Raw genomic sequence first — 20493 nt, 5'->3', positions numbered from 1 at the left:
CGGGTTCGAATCCTGGCCCCGGGTCACTGTCCGTGTGGAGTTTGCACATTCTCCCCATGTCTGCGTGGGTCTCACCCCCACAACCCAAAGATGTGCAGGGTAGGTGGATTGGCCACGCTAAATTGACCCATAATTGGAAAAAAAAAAGAATTGGGCACTTTAAATTTATTTTAAAAATAGAATCACCCACACTGGCCTGGGAATGGAGTTGTGCAGGCTTCCTTCGTTTAAGGACATTGGTAAACAAGTTGGGTTTTTAGTCAGGCCTCTGGATTACTCGTCTAGTCAAAATAACCAGCACATTATCAGGATCCCTTAGTTTTGGTTAACTCAACGGGAAGTGGTGTATAGCCTTACCTGTCATATGAGCTGCTGGACGTATGCTCAGTGAAGCCATTAATGTCCCGTGCACGAAGCAGGAAGATAGGCGCCCAGAACCCCAGGGCCCCGGTTGTGAACGAGACAGTTGCAGTGCCAAACGATGACAACACGAAACTCCGGCTGAAAACCCAGATCAAGAGGATTTAATGAGAGGTATTGATGGATTTGAAATCAGGACACCTCCCACCCACCTGGCATTGCTGTAAACGTTCGGCATTCCCACATCCCCTTTATCTTTCACACTCCCAGCGGGAATGGTAACTCGTGCCAGTTATACCCAGACCAGGCCCACTCGCCCTCCGATGGCTGGGCTTTACAGCTTCTTCCTGCCTGGCGTGTTTTTGGTGGGGTGACGGGGGGGGGCATGTAGAATATGATGGGTGGCTAGTCCAACGCCTTCCTGCTCACCCCAACTTGTTCCTCATGCTAGGGTAGTCGGGTGGGCATCAAAATCAGCAGTCCACCTGTCATTTTAAAATATAATTAACAGGTAATCGAGCTGGTTAACAAGCCAACTGACCGTATATTCCGCTGCAAACGCTGGGCGCGATTCTCCGGCCACGTTGCGCTCAAGCGAGAGCACAATGCAGCTGGTGAATGCCGGGAGAGGGTTGCAGCGAGCCTCCCGACAGGCTCCTCGCCTCCCGGGATTCTCCGATTCATGGGACTAAATGACGCTCGCATCAATTTTTCGGCCTCCCCAGGGAGGCTGCAGCCGGGCGACATTCAGTGCTGGTCCACACAAACGTGGACCAGGCAGAACGGCACCTGGAGGTCACCCGGGCCATCAGAGACCCCAGGATGGTCAGGGTACGTGCAGGGTGGCTCCCTGGCCCTCCCCTGGAACATGGGCACCTTGGCACTGCCCACGTGGCACCTTGGCACTGTCACCATGGCACTGCCAAGGTGCCCGGGTGGGACTGCCAAGCTGTCAGGAGCACTGCCAAGGTGGCAGTGCAAGGGGACCCGAGTACCAGGGTGGCCCTGCCAGGGGGTGAGGGGGCCATGCCCATGAAATGAGGGTGGAGGGGGTTTGAAGGGTGGAGGTGTGCAAGGCAGTTAAGTAGGGGCCTCTGTGTGGTTGGATGGGTGATGGGTGGGTGACCGGGAAAGGAGGGGGTGCTGAAAGAGGAATGGGGGGCCTGAAGACATCATAGCAGGGTGTCCTTACTTGGGGAGGGTGGGGTAGTGCCCATGGGTGGGGGGAACAAGCTCACTTAGAGATCGGGGCACCCTTTCAAAACAGTGGCCCGATCTCGGAGTTCAGCTCCCCAGTGCTGAAAAAAATTATAAGGGCGTAATTCTCCGCCGCCGGGATGCTCCATTTTGCCGGCAGTGGGGGGAGCTTACGACAGCGTTGGGCTGCCTCACAATGGGAAATCCCATTGACCGGCCGGCGAAATGGAGAATACCGACGGCGTGCCGCACTAGAAATTTGGTGTGGTGGGATGGATAAACCCACCCTAAGTATGGGCTAAACCGATGAGAAGCTCCCCAGGGCCCCAAAAAGTGACTAAGTGTTATTGAAAAGCGGTGGGGAACTCGCCGGTGGGCTGGCGGGTGAGAGTCAGAAGGCTGTTTTCGAAACTAATTTGCTGAATAGGTGATGAGGTTATTACTGGGCGGCGAATGCTGAAAAGGTGAGGAGCTGGGTTAGAGAGGGGGACTGGCCCCTGGAAAGAACACTCCACCCAAGCCCACGCCTCCACCCTATCCCCTTAACCCCACCTAACCTTTTTGGACAGTAAGGACAATTTAGCATGACAATTCCACCTAAACTTCACATCTTTGCCTGTGGGAGGAAACCAGAACACATGGAGGAAACCCACGTAGACACAGGGAGAACGTGCAGACTCCGCACAGAGACCCAAACCAGGAATCTAACCTGGGACCCTGGAGCTGTGAAGCATCAATGCTAACCACTGTGCTACCGTGTCACCGTTTATTAAACAGATCACTCCCACCTAACCCCCAACCCCGACCCGAACCCATCCCCACAAATTCTGATTACTGCAAATACAAGAGCCTGAGGATAATTGTACGCCAGTTGTTGCTATCAAGGAAAATTAGTTTACAAATCTTGAACACTCAGATGAAATTATTGACAACAACTTGTGTTTTGTACCTGTGGTAAACCACTGTGTTCCTATATTAAGGGTTGTACGGTAGAACCTGCACTAGAGGTTCACCTGGGCCCCTGCATGCTAGCTCCGCCCAGGAGCCAGGTTATAAATATGCATGGCCTTCAGCTAGCAGCCATTTCGTCAGCTGCTGTAGGAGGCCACACTTCAGATACTAATAAAGTCTCAGTTTGAATTCAACTTCGTCTCCAGCCAAATTGATCGTGCCTCAATTTATTAGTATCTGATTCAGAAGATGGACCTCCAGATTAAACCAGATCGACTGCAACTGGATCCACACGCAAGGGACGCCCGAAAGGATTTCCAGCACAGGCTAGCTTGTTTTGAAGCGTATATCAACCCCTGTTCCAGAGGCTCAGCAGATTCAAATCTTGTTTTCCAGACGCAGCTCTTCCCGCTGATCCAGGATGCGCCCAATTACGCTGACGCTATGACTCGACTCAAAGAGAGTTATGAGCAGAAGGCGAACACGCTCTTCGCCAGACACGCGCTCGCAACGCATACTCAGCTACCTGGTGAGTCAATCGAGGACTTCTGGAGGCCCTGATCCCACTAGTTCGGGACTGTGACTGCCAGGACATTACAGCTAAGGAGCACTCAGATCTCCTTATGCGGGACGCTTTTGTAACGGATTGGGTCTGATGTTATCAGGCAGCGGCTCCTCGAAGGGGCCACGTGCGACCTCGCAGAGACTAAAACACTAGCGCTTTCCATGACAGTCGCCCAGCGCAACGTACAGTCCTACGCCCCCAACCGCGTGGCCCACTCACCCTACGCTTCATGGGCCCAACAGGCAGCCGCCCCAGCGGGGGCGCTACCCACCCAATACGCCTGCGCTACCTAGCCAGCCGGTGATCTCCGGAGGGCCCCGATGCTATTTTTGCGGCCAACAAAGACACCCCCGCCAACGTTGCCCAACCCGCGCTGCCCTTTGTAAGGCCTGTGGGAAGAAGGGCCACTCCGCAGCGGTGTGCCAGGCCCGCTCAGCGGCAGCGGCCGCACCCCCCCCGGTCACGGACAATGGACGCTGATATCCTCCCCTCCTCCCCAGGCCATGTACGAGCAATGGGAGCTGCCATCTTCTCCCCTGCACCAGGCCCGCTCAGCGGCAGCAGTCGCCCCGACCCCTCCCCGGTCACGGATAATGGGCGCCGCTATCCTCCCCTCCTCCCAGGCCATGTGCGAGCAATGGGCGCCGCCATCCTCTCCCCCGCACAACACGTGCGTTTCATGGGCGCCGCCATCTTGCTCCACCCCTGCAACGTGCGTTCCATGGGCGCTGCCATTTTGTGACTCCCAGGACCTCCGGGCGCCACCATCTTGTCACCCCGCAGCACACGGAGACCAGCGGCGTTTCAGGACCCCGACGCAGCGGCCGCCTCACTACCCGACGATCAACCACAACTCACATCCATGGTAATCGACCAGTCCAGACCACACACTCTGACCAACGCATCCACCAGCGTTAAAGTCAACGGCCACGTGACCTTCTGCCTACTGGACTCCGGGAGCACCGAGAGCTTTGTACATCCAAATACGGTAAGGCGCTGCTACCAATCAAAGTATCTCCCTGGCCTCCGGATCCCATCGCGTAGCGATCCGGGGGTACAGCACGGTCACGCTCACAATCCAAGGCGTAGAGTTCCACGGTTTTCGCCTCTACATCCTCCCTAACCTCTGCGCTGCACTTATCCTTGGCCTGGATTTTCAGTGCAACCTCCAGAGCCTGACCCTTAAATTCGGCGGACCCTTACCACCCCACACTGTGTGCGGCCTCGCTACCCTAAAGGTTGATCCTCCATCCCTCTTTGCCAATCTAACCCATCGCCACCAGGAGCAGACGGTACAGCACCCAGGATAAGGCCTTCATCAGGTCCGAGGTCCAGCGTTTGCTTCAGGAGGGAGTCATCGACGCCAGCAACAGCCCCTGGAGAGCTCAAGTGGTAGTGGTTAAGTCTGGGGAGAAAAATCGAATGGTCGTGGACTACAGCCAGACCATCAACAGGTACACGCAGCTCGACGCGTACCCCTTCCCACGTATATCTGACATGGTTAACCAGATTGCGCAGTACCGGGTCATCTCAACGGTGGACCTGAAATCCGCTTACCACCAGCTCCCCATCCGTAAATCGGACCGGCCATACACCGCCTTCGAGGCAGACGGCCGGCTATATCACTTCCTTAGGGTCCCCTTCGGCGTCACCAATTGGTTTCAGTCTTCCAAAGGGAGATGGACCGAATGGTCAACCGGTACGGCTTGCAGGCCACGTTTCCGTACCTAGACAATGTGACCATCTGCGGCCATGATCAGCAGGACCACGACGCCAACCTCGCTAAATTTCTCCGCACCGCCACTCTCCTCAACCTCAAGAAACAAGGAGAAGTGTGTGTTCCGTACAAACCGCTTAGCCATCCTCGGCTACGTGGTCCAGAACGGAGTTCTGGGGCCCGATCCCGACCGCATACGCCCCCTCATGGAGCTTCCCCTCCCCCACTGCCCCAAGGCCCTCAAACGCTGCCTGGGGTTCTTCTCGTATTACGCTCAGTGGGTCCCAAAAATGCGGACAAGGCCTGCCCACTCATACAGTCCACCCACTTCCCCCTGACGGCAGAGGCCCAATGAGGCTGTGCGACATTGGAGGCATTACCTGTCCGGCAGGAGATTCACTCTCCTCACTGAACAACGGTCGGTAGCCTTCATGTTCAACAACACGCAGCGGTGAGGTGGAGGATCGAGCTCTCCACCTACAATTACGAGATTAAGTATCGCCCTGGCAAACTCAACGAGCCCCCAGATGCCCTATCCCGAGGTACATGTGCCAGCGCACAGGTAGACCGACTCCGGACCCTGCACGACAGCCTTTGTCACCCAGGGGTCACTCGGTTGTGCCACTTCATTAAGGCACAAAATTTGCCCTACTCCGTCGAGGAAGTAAGGACGATCACCAGGGACTGCCAGGTCTGTGCGGAGTGCAAGCTGCACTTCTACCGGCAGGACCGCGCACGCCTGGTGAAGGCCTCCCGCCCCTTTGAAGGCCTCAGCGTGGATTTCAAAGGCCCCCTCCCCTCCTCCGACCGACACATGTATTTCCTCAGTGTGATCGATGAATATTCCCGTTTTCCCTTCGCCATCCCATGGCCCCGACATGATGTCTGCCACCGTCATTAAAGCCCTTAATTCTATCTTCACTCTGTTCGGCTTCCCCGCCTACATCCACAGTGACAGGGGATCCTCATTCATGAGTGATGAGCTGCGTCAGTTCCTGCTCAGCAGGGGTATCGCCTCCAGCAGAACGACGAGCTACAACCCCCGGGGAAACGGACAGGTAGAAAGGGAGAATGGGACGGTATGGAGGGCCGTCCAGCTGGCCCTACGGTCCAGAAATCTCCCGGCCTCCCGCTGGCAAAAGGTCCTCCCTGATGCACTACATTCCGTTTGCTCATTACTTTGCACTGCTACTAACAGTATACCGCATTAACGTCTTTTTGCCTTCCCCAGGAAGTCCACATCCGGGGTATTGCTCCCAACTTGGCTCACAGCTCCGGGAACCGTGCTTCTGCGTAAACATTTGCGACTCCACAAGGCGGATCCGTTGGTGGAGAGGGTACACTTGCTCCACGCAAACCCCCAGTATGCCTACGTGGTGTTCCCCGACGGCCGCCAGGATACTGTCTCCCTCAGGGACCTGGCACCAGCTGGCTCCACCCCCACACCACTCCCGTCGCCCCCGGCATCACCCTCCCCTTCCCCCGTCGCTCACAACACCACAACACCAGGACCGTCCATCCTCCCCCTGCCCACGCCCGTCGATGAAGAGGATTTCGGCATGCTCCCGGAGTCACCTTCGACCAGGTCAGCACCAACATCGCTGTCACCATTTCGTCGCTCTCAAAGGACCATCAAGGCCGGACCGGCCGAACCTCTGACCGGTCCACTGGACGCCAAGAGACATTTGTTTGTAAATATTAAAATCATGATAGCATTAGTTATCCACCACCCCCGCCGAACTCAATTTTAACAAGGGGTGAATGTGGTAAACCAATGTTGTACTTATATTAGAGGATGTACGGTGAACCTGCACTACAGGTTCGCCTGTGGCCCCTACCTGCTGGCTCCACCCAGGAGGCGGGGTATAAATATGCGTGTCCTCCAGCTCGCAGCCATTTCGCCAGCTGCTGTGGGAGGCCACACATCTGATACCAGTAAAGCCTCAGTTTGGATTCAACTTTCGTCTTTAGTCAAATTGATCGTGCCTGACCTCCCACGAGCTGTACTACCAGTCAAGTACTTTTGAAGTGTGCTCAATGTAGTGTGGGAATAAGCCGGAATTCTCTAGCCGTTGGGATTCACTTTTCCCACTGGCAGTGCACTCCCTCTCGTGGATTTCCTGGCAGAGTGGGGGGGCTTCAATAGGAAATCCCATTGACAAGCGGCAGGAAGAGAGAATCCTGCCACCAGCGAATGGTACGCCGGTTGGGTGACCAGAGAATCCAGTCCAAAGGTTTGAACTGGCGAAAATGGAGGGTTGGTAACCAGAGGGTGGATGAGAATGTCTTTTACGCAGTGATTTGGTATGATCTGGATTAAATGCCTGAATGAAACCAGATTTAAAAATAACTGGGAAAAGGAAACTGGGAAAGTCTTGAAGAGGAGACAGATCCAATTAGGGAAAGAGCAGGGAGTGAGACCTCATCATAATCCTGTTATTGTGGGTTTATCTCAAGACTCACTGCTTTCTTATTTAAGAGAGCTTGCTGAGGGCAATGTTTTATTTTGGCCAAAATACCTTTGTTTACATCACTAACTACTTACAAGGTTTAAGAACATCAGGACATGGCTACAGCTCCTTCCTAAGGTGCTCCTCATTCACCTTCTCACAGTGAATGACATCAATGTGACACAGTCCAAAGATGTGCAGGTTGGGTGGATTGGCCATTCCAAAATTGTCCCTTAGTGCCCACATGTTATAACCCCATGAGAAAACAATCATTGACTACGAGCTCCTCAGGTAGGGGAGATCCACCACCTGGGGCTCGTTAAGACATAGGATAAAAGCAGGCCCGAGTCAGGCCTTGGCAAGACTATGCGCCTAGTAAGGTCTGCACTCGGAGTGAGATGCTATGTAAAATATACACTTGTGTATATGTAAATAAATTCACCTACTTTTGTGACAGTTTCCTTATTAGTTATTATACCAGGGATGTGCAGATTAAGTGGGGATACGGGGATAGGGCATGGGAGTGGGGCTTAGTGGGGTGCTCTTTCAGAGGGTTGGTGGAGATTCAATGGCCTCCTTCTGCACTGTAGGGATTCTATGCGATAGCTCCTTATGCACATGCTCACTAGCTAGCATTAGAGTTAACCCTTTATTCTACAAATAATCAACATCATGCCTGCTCCTGTTACAATTGGCCTGCTATGGAAACCCTGGGCTGGATTCTCTGTTTCAGCGGCTAAATGCTGGCTTGAACGGAGAATTTGCGGGAGGTTTGCGATGAAAAAAATCGATGCCGACCCCTCACCGATTCTGGGAACGGTGAGGGGCTAGCAGCGGCGCTGGGTGAAACTCATGGTTCCCTCGCCGAAAATGGCCAGGTCACGGGCCGCGCATGTGCAAGGCTGACAACCTGCAACGGTCGTGCCGTACAACATGGCCCCAGCCATGTATGGACCCGACCTGCCATCTATGACCCCCACAGGCCATCCCCTGGCCACCCCCCACCGGTTCCCCCAGCCTTCACAGAAGCCCCCCGGTCAGCAGCATGGATCCCGGCTGAGTGTGGCGGTGCTGGACACAGTCTGCAGCCACCACGCCGTGTTCCCAACTGCGGTCGGGAGCTTGGTCCATTGGCCATTGGGGGCGGAGCATCATGGGAGTGCCGGCTGATAATGCGGCAATGCCACTGCAACAGCGCATGGCACTCGCCGCGATTACGCCATTTCCGAGGGGGTGAAGCATAGTTGACCGGCGACAAACCGGCGCCAACCCCGATTTGGGCGGCGGAGTCGATTCTCCACCAGATTGCCGATTCCGATATCGGCGTTGGACAACGGAGAATCCCTCCCCCATCTTTGCTGGTACTGAGGCACGATCAATTTGGCTGGAGACGAAGTTGAATTCCAACTGAGGCTTTATTAGCATCTGAAGTGTGGCCTCCTACAGCAGCTGACAAAATGGCCGCGAGCTGGAGGCCACGCATATTTATAACCCGGCTCCTGGGTGGAGCTAGCATGCAGAAGCCCAGGTGGAACCTGTAGTGCAGGTTCTACCGTACAACCCCTAATATCAGAACACAGGCTAGTGGTTTACCACATTCACCCCCTGTTAAAATTGAGTCCGGCGGGGGTGGTGGATAACTATATACAATTAGCAATCTTTAATATTGACAGAAGTGAAAAAAAAACGGTCAGGTTCAGCCAGTCCAGTGCCTTGACCGCACATTCTCTAATATAAGTACAACAGTGTTTTTACCACAGGAAGGTAACATGTTAACATGGATGGAGGATAGGTTATCATCCCTTTAGAACACATGTGCAGAATCGGGGGATGAATAGCAACAGGATCAAAAATGGGAAAATAAATTAAACATTTTGTGATGACAATTACAGCTGACAGGTGCCCTCTGCTGGTCAGAGCTTTACCAAAACTGAGAGCAGATTTTTCACTTCATTTGAAGACAGGGCTCAGGTGTTGGTTTGGTTGCATTCCAGACCGTCACCACCCTCTGGGTAAAAAGGATTTTCCTCACATTTCCCCAAACTTCCTGCCCCTTGCTTGTGTCCCCTCAAGACTAACCCTTCAAGTAAGGGGAACAGCTGCTCCCTATCCACCCTGTCCATGCCCCCCACAATCTTGTAGACCTCAATCAGGTCACCCTTCAATCTACTCTGCTCCAACGAAAACAATCCCAGCTTATCCAACCCTTCTTCAAAACTTAAATGCTCCATCCCAGGCAACGTCCCTGATGAATCACCTCTGCACCCCCTCCAGTGCGATCACATCTTTCCGATAATCCAGCGACCAGAATTGCACACAGTACTCCAGCTGTGGCCTCGCCAAAGTTCTATACAACTCCAATGTGACCTCCCTGCTTTTGTAACCCATACTTCGATTGACAAAGGCAAGTGTCCCACTTGCCTTCAGAGATCTATGGACAAACATGCCAAGGTCCCTTTGTTCCTCAGAAATTTCTAGTTTCATGTTGTTCATTGAATACTCCTTGTCAAATTATTCCTTCCAAAGTGTATCACTTCACACTTTTCATGGTTAAATTCCATCTGCCACTTATCTGTCCCATTTTACCATCCCGTCTATATCTTCCTTTAACCCAAGACACTCAACCTCACCCCGGCCAATCTTTGTGTCATCCGCAAACTTACTGATCCTACCCCCCACATAATCAACTATGTCTCTTGTATAAATGACGAATAATAGGGGGTCCCAGCACAGATCCCTGTACTATGCCTCAGTCCTGAGCTGATCAAAACCGTGATACAGGCTGGCCTGAACCAACCCAGGAGGTCACACAAAAGGGCAACGGGCTGAATGTTTGGGATACTTCCCACTGGGCACATTAGGCACAAACTCGGCTCCTAATGAACTCAAACTCAATAAAGGAAAGTTTTCACAAAATGGTAGAAAATAGGGCAGCACGGTGGCTCAGTGGGGTTAGCGCTGCTGTCTCAAGGCGCTGAGGTCCCAGGTTCAATCCCGGCTCTGGGGTCACTGTGTGGAATTTGCGCATTCTCCCCGTGTTTGCGTGGGTTTCACCCCCACAACCCAAAAGATGTGTAGGGTAGGTGGATTGGCCATGCTAAATTGCCCCTTAATTGGTAAAAGCAAAAAATATTTATTTTAAAGAAATTGCACACAGGAGGCAATTCAGCCCCTTATGCTGGTACCCTGTTCTGTAACTCTGCACATCGCTCCTTTCCAAATTTATTATCCATTCTCATTTAAATGGGCTTTTATTCTCTTTCTCAAATGCCACATGGTCATGAAGTGTTCCACAATCAAACTGCGATCTGTTCAAGAACCTTCCTCCTCCCTTTGCCTTTGTTTCCTCTGATCAGTGGATGGTAAGGTCCTTTCCAATCCTGGGGTTCCCCATCACCCACCAGTGAAAATGATCTTTCATTGTTTACCCACAGTCAGGGTTTCACTCAAATCTTTACTGGCTGCTCCTCTATGTGCTGCACCCACCCACCACCTTACTGTTGCTGTCTCTATGGCCCGGGGGGGGGGGGGGGGGGGGGGGGGGTGGCTTGGTGTTGCTAGGTCCCAGGCCCATCCCAAAGCACAAACCCTCTTCTCTTCCACTCATCCTCCCATGCCCATACCCCCATCACTTCTCCACTGAAACTTGAATTTTCATTCACCAATCTCTGCCCTCACTCCCAATTCTCGAAACCCTCCCAGTTTCAAAACTTTCTTGAATTCAAAGTCTCCCCCCAACCCCCCGCCACCCCATTCCTGGTTTCCCCCTCTTGCCCCTGACTGTACTCCACGTGGTTCCACTCCCAGCAGTGATGCTCAATAGTGTCACCCAACAATGAAATGAAATTAAAATGAAAATCGTTTATTCTCACAAGTAGGCTTCAAATGAAGTTACTGTGAAAAGCCCCTAGTCGCCACATTCCGGCGCCTATTCGGGGAGGCTGGTACGGGTTACCGGTGTTGATCTTCTGGTCTATTGGAAAGAGTGCGCAGAGAGGAACCCCCTGAGCCCAGGAAACTCTGGGTCATTCCGGGGGGGGGGGGGGGGGGGTTGGGAACCCCAGGCCATTAGACTGCGACAGGCTGACCTCCAATCTGAGTCACTGTTACCCGCCAGAACAGAATCAGATGTACTGGCTCTTCCCACATACAGAGAACGACAGCCAATTGACCCCAACATGAGTAGTGGGCTGGCCCAGGAAGAGCAAGAGCAGCAAGTGAAGGAGCAGAGGAAAGAGTGTGAATGAGCATGACCGAGAGAGACCATGCAGAAGGGAGCCCAGACGAGAGAGAGAGGGGACAGCAAACAAGGGAGAGAGTGAAATAAAGAGGTGGCCCATAAGAGTGAGAGAGGGAGCATGCGAGAGAGGGAAATGAGGAGTGAGAGAAAGAATGCAGAAGTGAGGAATGAAAAGGATTTCTGGATTGCTGAATGTGAGTGTGAGGATGGTGAGGTTTGAGCAGCCTCTGGTGGCAGCAAAAGCCTACTGCACCTGGTATTCCCAGGCGGTCTCCCATCCAAGTACTAACCAGGCCTGAGTCTGCTTAGCTTCCGAGATCAGACGAGATCGGGCGTTTTCAGACTAGTATGGCCGTAGGCATTTACTTACTCATTTTCTGCCTACTTAAAGCTGCATAGTCCTGACATTCACCCTTTTTGCAAGTTTATATAATTGTACTGCACACAATCATTTATGTTTTTATTTTCCTTTTTCCCCACTTTACTCTCTTTCTTTCTCTCTGCCTCCCATACACACAGACTGCAAATCCTGCCCCCACATCCTCATTGTCTTCCTTCAGCTTTAAAAACTGTTACAACCCCTCGGGGGCCACGGACTATGTTCTATAAGATTCCCTGCCTTTACCATCGTGTATGAACTCTCCGGTAATTGGGGGCGGATTTCCCCCTTAACAAGGGGGAACCTCTCAGTATAAAAACCCGGACCTGGGTGCAGGTCGAGAAGGATGGCCTTTCGGGACAGGAGTTGTTACTTTTGTAATTATTGTGCATACCGTAATAAACCTTTGTTCATTCCTATCCTATCATCGCGAGCGAGCATCCCTCCCTCCCTCCACTCACCCTTACCTCCGCTCACTCACTCCCTCCGCTCACCACTCCCTCCGCTCACCCTTACCTCCGCTCACTCACTCACTCCCTCCGCTCACCACTCACTCACTCCCTCCACTCACCACTCACTCCCTCCACTCACCACTCCCTCCACTCACCACTCACTCACTCCCTCCACCACTCCCTCCACTCACCACTCCCTCCACTCACCACACCCTCCGCTCACCACTCCCTCCGCTCACCACTCACTCACTCCCTCCGCTCACCACTCACTCACTCCCTTCACTCACTACTCCCTCCGCTCACCACCCCCTCCACTCACCCTTACCTCCACTCACTCACTCACTCCGCTCACCACTCCCTCTGCTCACCACTCACTCCGCTCACCACCCCCTCCACTCACCACTCACTCACTCCCTCCGCTCACTCACTCCCTCCGCTCACCACCCCCTCCGCTCACCACCCCCCTCCGCTCACCACCCCCTCCGCTCACCACCCCCTCCGCTCACCACCCCCTCCGCTCACCACCCCCTCCGCTCACCACCCCCTCCGCTCACCACCCCCTCCGCTCACCACTCCCTCCGCTCACCACTCCCTCCACTCACTCCCTCCACTCACCACTCACTCACTCCCTCCACTCACTACTCCCTCCGCTCACCACCCCCCTCCGCCCGCCACTCCCTCCACTCACTCACTCCTCCGCTCACTCACTCTGCTCTATCGACTCACTCCTCCACTCCGTCCACTCACTCCTCCACTCCATCTACTCACTCCTCCACTCACTCCGTCCACTCACTCCTCCATTCCATCCACCCGATCACTCCATCCACTCACTCATCCCATCAAATGTGCACACTTAGGGAGCAGCCTCTTCTCTGAGCTACTCTTCCCAACTCTGCTCATAGGCAATCCTGGAGCTTTGATCATTTGACATTCTCACCACATGGGGCATCTGATTGTGCAATTCCTCATCACGTGATATCTGATCACATGATTCCGACAAATGTTCTGACCTTGTAAGCAGGGATGTTCATTCCCCATTCCCGCCCACCATTCAGACAGGTCTCCATTAGAGCCACTTAACCTCATGTGGCAATTTGTGCAGCCAAGTTGTCAACCTTATTTTAACACACCTCATATTCAACACACACATTCCAACAGTAGGCAGCCAGTTTCACTTTCCTCCTCCATCTAATTGCTGCTTATTGGAAGGGGAAAGGACACTGGCTTGTAGACGTTGAAAAGAGGAATAAAGGTGCATAAAAGAGTGTGCTGGACAGTTGGAGAGAAGGGAGTAATTCCATACTGTATTGGATAGCAGCAGATTCAGAAGCACCATGTGAAATGCAGACAGGATTACAAAGCATATCTGCAAACAGATAAAGGGTGCCGAATAAGGTTGGTGAGCTGCAACATCCGTATGGGAATGTGATATGGTGTCAATAACAGAAACATGGCTTCAAACTGGTGAGGACTGGACATCTACTATTCATAAACACAGAGTTCAGAAAAGATAAGAAAGGAAAAAATGGTGGTGTGGCAGTACTGACTTGGGGAAAATAGGGATGGCCTAGAGGGGGTGAGGACAGAATCCATTTTGTTACAGTTGAGAAGCAATAAGGGTTTGATGACACTACTGGGGGATTCTATAGGTCTCCAAATAGTGAGAAAGAGATGAAGGAACAAATCAACAGGGAAATCTGTGAAATCAGGGACCTTATCACAAATATCAGGTAGGATAGTGTTCAAATAAAAGGTAAGGATGGGGAGGAATTTCAGGAGAATGTCAATGTCATAACCCCCACGAGAACCAAGAGATACCATCATTGATCTCCCCATGGCACTCTTGGAGTATGAGCTTCCCTGATTGGAGGCGGAGGCCACCCACCTGGGGCTCGTTATGAACTAAGAAAGAAGCTGACCCAAAGCAGGGCCTGGTGTTGCCAAATCCTCGCTGCAAGGACATGCTGCCTTGTGCAGGACTTAGTAAATGGTTAATAAACATTATGTTTATTTACCGCCAGCTTACTCTAAGTCATTAAAGTAATTGAACGGTATGTTCTCGGACCAACTAGACAGGAGGCATTGTTACATCTGGTGCTCGGAAAAGAGGCGGGCTAAGAGGAATTTGTGGTTTAATAATAATAATTTTAATAATCTTTATTGTCACAAGTAGGCTTACATTAACACTGCAATGAAGTTACTGTGAAAAGCCCCTAGTAGCCACATTCCGGCACCTGTTCGAATACACAGAGAGAGAATTCAGAATGTCCAATTTACTGAACAGCACATTTTTCGGGACTTGTGGGAGGAAACCGGAGCACCCAGGGGAAACCCAAGCAGACACGGGGAGAACGTGCAGACTCCGCACAGACAGTGACCCAAGCCGAGAATCGAACCTGGGAACCTGGCTCTGTGAAGCAAAGTTCTAACCACTGTGCTGTTTTGGGGGAGCATTTGGGTAAGAATGATCATTGTATCAAAAGGTTTGAATTTGTTATGGAGAAGAACGAGAACCAACCGAAGGTAGAATAACTAAATTGTGAGAAGGCTAATTTCAATGGGATAAGAAGTGATCCAGCCGGAGTGAAAAGGAACAAAAGACTGAAAGGAAAATATGTGATGGAGCAGTGGGCGATCCATAAGGAAGAAATACGTCAGCACAGACTCGGTACATTCTAACAAGGGTGAAAGGTGGGGGGATCAAAGCCAGGACTCTTTGAATGACAAGGGAGACAGACAAAATCTTCAAATAAGGCTGGCTAGAAGAAAAAAGAATGGGTGTTAACAAAAAAGGGAACCCAAAAATCTACCAGCATGTGAATAGTAAGCAGGTAGTAAGGGATGGAGTGGTCCTATTTGGGTCAGGAGGGTGATATACACTTCAAGGCGTAGGGCTAGAAAGGTTCATGAGTTCTTTGTATTAGCGTTTACTGAGGAAGAGAAATCTGACAAAATAGCTATGGAGATGGTGAGGGAATGGATGCTGTATAAATTGCCAGGGAGGAGACCTGGAAAGACTGGCTATGTTTAGTCTGGATAATTCATTTGGTCCCAAGGGCTGTTTCACACGTTGCTAAAGGAAGTGGGGTGGAGATAGTGGAGCGGTTGCCTTGATCTTCCAATCTTTCCACAACATTGGGGTTGTGCCACAGGTTTGGAAAATGCCAAACGTGACACTCTTATTCAAGAAAGGATGGAAGGACAGTCCAAGCATCTACAAGTGACGTTTTTTAACATCAGTGCTGCCTCAAATTTGAGAAACATTAATCAGGGGGAAAAATAAGCAGGCATTTGGAGAGGTTTGAGTTACTTAAGGATAACCACATTGGACTTGTAAAAGCTAAAAGGATTTTGCTTGACTAATCCAATTGAATTTTTCTATGAAGTAACTGAGAAGATGGATGAAGGGATTGTGATGCATGTTGTATATTTAGATCTTTAGAAAGCATTTGATAAAATTCCACGTAAACAGTTGGTTAACAAAACCGAGGTTCATGGGAATAGGAGGGTTAGTGGCTAATTGGATGAACAGAATTGGCTTAAGGACAGAAAACAACGAGGCATGATAAATGACTATTGTTTTCAGACTGGAAGATGCTACAGTGCCATTCTCGGGGTCAGTAGTCGGACCAGTGCTTTCTTTGGTCTATATAAATGGCTTAGATACTGGAATGCAGATTTTAAAAATTTTGCAATGATACCAAATTTGGACGGGTGGCGAACCACAAGGATGACAGTAAATTATTGTAAGAGGTCACAGGCTAGCAGAATGGGCTGACAAGTGGCAGATTGAACTTAATACAGAGAAATGTGAGGAGCTGCATTTTGGCAGATTGGCCAGGGGGTGGCAATATATACTTCATAGTCCATTCCAAAGAGAGACTTGGTGGTTCATGTGAATCTATCTTTGAAGGTGGCACGACATATCGAGGGAGCAAAGGAATTGAGGGGTAATTTGATTGGTACAAGGATTGGTGGACACAGGCTTCCGCATTTGAGCAAAAGATGCAGGGAGGGATGTGAAAAAGAAACGTTTAAAGAGTGAGTGCTAATGACCTGGAACCCGCTGCCCACGAGGGTGCTGGAAGTGGAAACAATCAATGATTTCAAAAGGAAATTAGATGGGCATTTGAAAGAAATAAACCAGCTGGCTACAGGAATAGAGAGAGATAGGGACTGACTGGATTGTTCTGTGGAGAGCCATCATGGATTTAATGGGCCTTTCTGTGCTGTAATAACACCATGGCCAATCTTTGGCCCGCTGCTCTTTGTCCCTCCTAGTTTTCTGCACACCTTGGGCGGGATTCTCCACCCCCATGCCGGGTCGGAGAATTGGAGGGGGGGCGGCGTTAATCCCGCCCCCGCCGGCTGCCGAATTCTCTGGCGCTGTTGATTTGTCGGGGGCGGGAATCGCGGCCCGCCGGTCTGCGGCCGCTGGCAGCGGCCCCCCCCCCCCGGCGATTCTCCAGCCCACGATGGGCCGAGTGGCCGCCCATTTTTTTGCCGGTCCCGCCGGCGTAAATTAGAGTAGGTCCTTACCGGCGGGACCTGGTGGCACGGGCAGCCTCCGGGGTCCTCAGGGGGAGGGGGGGGCGCGGGGGGATCTGGCCCCGGGAGGTGCCCCCACGGTGGCCTGGCCCATGATCGGAGCCCACCGATCCGCGGGCGGGCCTGTGCTGTGGGGGCACTCTATTCCTCTGCGTCGGCTGCTATTCCTCCGCGATGGCCAACGCGGAGATGAACCCCCCGCGGATGCGCTGGGATGACGCCAGCACACGCTAGCGCTCCTGCACATGCGCCAACTCGCACCGGCCGGCGGAGGCCCTTCGGCGCCGGTTGGCGTGGCGCCAAGCCCCTTCCCCACCGGCCGGCGCGGCGCAAACCACTCTGCCTCCGGCCTAGCCCCTGAAGGTGCGGAGGATTCCACATCTTTGGGGCGACCCGAGGCGGGAGTGGTTCATGCCACTCCTTCCCGCCGGAGTTGCCCGCCCGCCGATGCCCGCAGAATCCCGCCCCTTATCTCTCCTCTCTGCTACTGAGTTCTGGTGTCCCTCAGCCAATAACAGTTTTTTCTTCCTTTATTTTCACCTTCCCGCTGTGTCTCATCCTCTTCTCTATATGTAGCAGGAGGAGAATGTGCAGCAAAGCAATGGTCAGAGGAAAGTGAGAGAGAAAGAAAGAGGGAGTGCAGGAGCGAGGAGTGAAAAGGATGTTTGTGGATTGCTGAATGTGAGTGTGAGGGTGGTGAGGTTTGAGCAGCCTCTGGTGGCAGCAAAAGCCTACTGCACCTGGTATTCCCAGGCGGTCTCCCATCCAAGTACTAACCAGGCCTGAGTCTGCTTAGCTTCCGAGATCAGACGAGATCGGGCGTTGTCAGACTAGTATGGCCGTAGGCATTTGATATTTTGCTGTCTGGCTACTTAAAGGCACACAGTCCTGACACTAATTCGAGACTTGTATCTTTTATTTTCGCTTTGGTTCATGATAAACTATAGACTCGAATGGAGAGTGAAATTACAGAACACTGGAGTTACCATAAGAGTTCTAAAGATCACACTTGAGCAAACTTGTAGAATTTTTCAAGAAACAGAGAATATAGAGCAAGGAAATATATTGGATGTGGTCTATACTCACTTCAAAAAGCATTTGGAAAATATACCACACACGCTGAGGGTCTTAACTTGTGCAAAATTTGTTCATGGGATGTGGGCATCGCTGGCTGAGCCAGCATTTATTGCCCATCCCCGAGGGTATTTTTCAACCACATTGCTGTGGATCTGGAGTCACATGTAGGCCAGTCCAGGAAAGGATGACAGATTTCCTTCCCTAAAGGACATTAGTGAACCAGATGGATTTTTATGACAATCGGCAATGATTTCATGGTCATCATTAGACTTTTTAATTCTAGATTTTTTTTCAAAGTTCAATCTCCACACCATCTGCCCTGGTGCAATTAGAACCCGGGTCCTCAGAGCATTACCCTGGATTTCTGGGTTATTAGTGATAATACCACCACGCCCCTGTTTCCCCACTCGCATGGATGGAGAGGTACTTGCAACAACGGTTAGGGATAAAAGCCAATTTCCCAGAGGCAGAAGTGAGCAGAGCCTACATGAAGAGACGGATTCTATGGCCTCCCACTGGCATTTGAAGGAGCATTTGTAAAATGCGGCTTGTGACCTGCATGCCACGTCCTTCCTGCCCCGCCCCCTGACCTATCTCCCATTTTACAGGCGTTGATGGATGCGTTGGCTGGTCTACTGAGGCCTTTAGGTGACCAATCAATACCTACTTGTGTCTTGTCCCACCCATAATGCCATTTTACCCGTGGCACGGTGAGGCCTATTCCAAGCAAGTAGCCAGGCAGCTTTTATTGCCTCGTATTGGGCAAGGGGAGAGGGGGTGCATCCTTTGGCCATCTCCTATTGCCATTGGAGGCACGCTCCCTGTCAAAGGTCACCCCCCTCCTCCCCCCTCCCCCCCCCCCCCTCCTGTAACGCTCTTCCTTGGCCTCCCTAACCCAGCCCCCCACCTCCTTACCCCCCACGCTGTTACCTACCAACCAGGCCACGCTGATAGTCCAGGCATGCCTTAAATCCAGCTTCCATTAGCTGCTCTTCTTCAGGGACTGCCTATAATCCCAGCAGTGGCCATCCCTCAAACCTGACGCTGATGGGATGGCAGAGATGCTGGTTAATGTGAATGACCAGTAGCTCTCTAAGGCCACACTTACCTCCCCAGATGGAGGTGGGAGTCTTGTCCTGAGCCAATTAACAACCCTGCCCAGTGTAAAATGTCTGTTGAGGGGCAGGGAGGCATCGGAACACCGCACCCCTTAAAATCCAGCCCTAAGTAACAACTTTGGTCTGGTAGCTTTAAGTTCAACATTCTCTGAGTGAACCTTACCAGTACCTCTCTTGACTCCTCCACAGTTGCTAACTTATTAGATTGCTTGTCGGACACCAAGGGCTGGCTGAGCAAAAATTTCCTCCAATTAATTATTGGGAAGACTGAAGCCATCGGTTTTGGTCTCCGTTCCAATTTCAATCCCGAGCTACAGACCCCATCCCTCTCTCTGGATTGGATTGGATTGGATTTATTTATTGTCACGTGTACCGAGGTACAGTGAAAAGTATTTTTCTGCGAGCAGCTTAACAGATCATTAAATACATGAGAAGAAAAGGGAATAAAAGAAAATACATAATAGGGCAACACAACATATACAATGTAACTACATAGGCACTGGCATCGGATGAAGCATACAGGGTGCAGTGTTAATGAAATCAGTCCATAAGAGGGTCATTTAGGAGTCTGGTGACAGTGGGGAAGAAGCTGTTTTTGAGTCTGTTCATGCGGGTTCTCAGACTTCTGTATCTCCTGCCCGATGGAAGAAGTTGGAAGAGTGAGTAAGCCTGGTGGGAGGGATCTTTGATTATGCTGCCCGCTTTCCCCAGGCAGCGGGAGGTGTAGATAGAGTCAATGGATGGGAGGCAGGTTCGTGTGATGGACTGGGCGGTGTTCACGACTCTGAAGTTTCTTGCGGTCCTGGGCCGAGCAGTTGCCATACCAGGCTGTGATGCAGCCTGATAGGATGCTTTCTATGGTGCATCTGTAAAAGTTGGTAAGAGTCAATGTGGACATGCCGAATTTCCTTAGTTTCCTGAGGAAGTATAGGCGCTGTTGTGCTTTCTTGGTGGTAGCATCGACGTGGGTGGACCAGGACAGATTTTTGGAGATGTGCACCCCTAGGAATTTGAAACTGCTAACCATCTCCACCTCGGCCCCGTTGATGCTGACAGGGGTGTGTACAGTACTTTGCTTCCAAAAGTCAATGACTAGCTCTTTAGTTTTGCTGGCATTGAGGGAGAGATTGTTGTCGCTACACCACTCCACTAGGTTCTCTATCTCCCTCCTGTATTCGGACTCATCATTATTCGAGATCCGGCCCACTATGGTCGTATCGTCAGCAAACTTGTAGATGGAGTTGGAACCAAGTTTTGCCACGCAGTCGTGTGTGTACAGGGAGTAGAGTAAGGGGCTAAGTACGCAGCCTTGCGGGGCGCCGGTGTTGAGGACTATTGTGGTGGAGGTGTTGTTGTTCATTCTTACTGATTGTGGTCTGTTGGTCAGAAAATCGAGATCCAGTTGCAGAGTGGGGAGCCAAGTCCTAGGTTTTGGAGCT

General features: G+C 51.7%; 1 protein-coding gene and 2 non-coding genes across 6 annotated transcripts in view; all 3 read right to left on the bottom strand.

Moving 5' to 3' along the window:
• Nucleotides 1–20493, bottom strand: part of LOC140386652 (protein spinster homolog 3-like) — a 237365-nt gene that overhangs the window by 137731 nt on the left and 79141 nt on the right. For 3 of the 4 annotated variants that reach the window (XM_072469164.1, XM_072469167.1, XM_072469168.1), the window contains exon 7: nucleotides 358–501. The exons of the other annotated variant lie outside the window; for it this stretch is intronic. In XM_072469164.1, the coding sequence (XP_072325265.1) occupies nucleotides 358–501 (144 nt within the window). The remainder of the gene's footprint in view (nucleotides 1–357; nucleotides 502–20493) is intronic. 4 annotated transcript variants of the gene reach the window in all.
• On the bottom strand, nucleotides 11722–11840 carry LOC140387551 (5S ribosomal RNA). Its single transcript, XR_011933896.1, has one exon. It is a non-coding gene; the product is annotated as a 5S ribosomal RNA (ribosomal RNA).
• LOC140387559 (5S ribosomal RNA) lies at nucleotides 17588–17706 on the bottom strand. The gene has a single exon (XR_011933903.1). It is a non-coding gene; the product is annotated as a 5S ribosomal RNA (ribosomal RNA).

The sequence above is a fragment of the Scyliorhinus torazame genome, chromosome 12 (assembly GCF_047496885.1).
Source record: "Scyliorhinus torazame isolate Kashiwa2021f chromosome 12, sScyTor2.1, whole genome shotgun sequence".
In the NCBI taxonomy this organism is placed as follows: Eukaryota; Metazoa; Chordata; class Chondrichthyes; order Carcharhiniformes; family Scyliorhinidae; genus Scyliorhinus; species Scyliorhinus torazame.
This window is presented reverse-complemented; position numbering and strand designations above follow the sequence as displayed.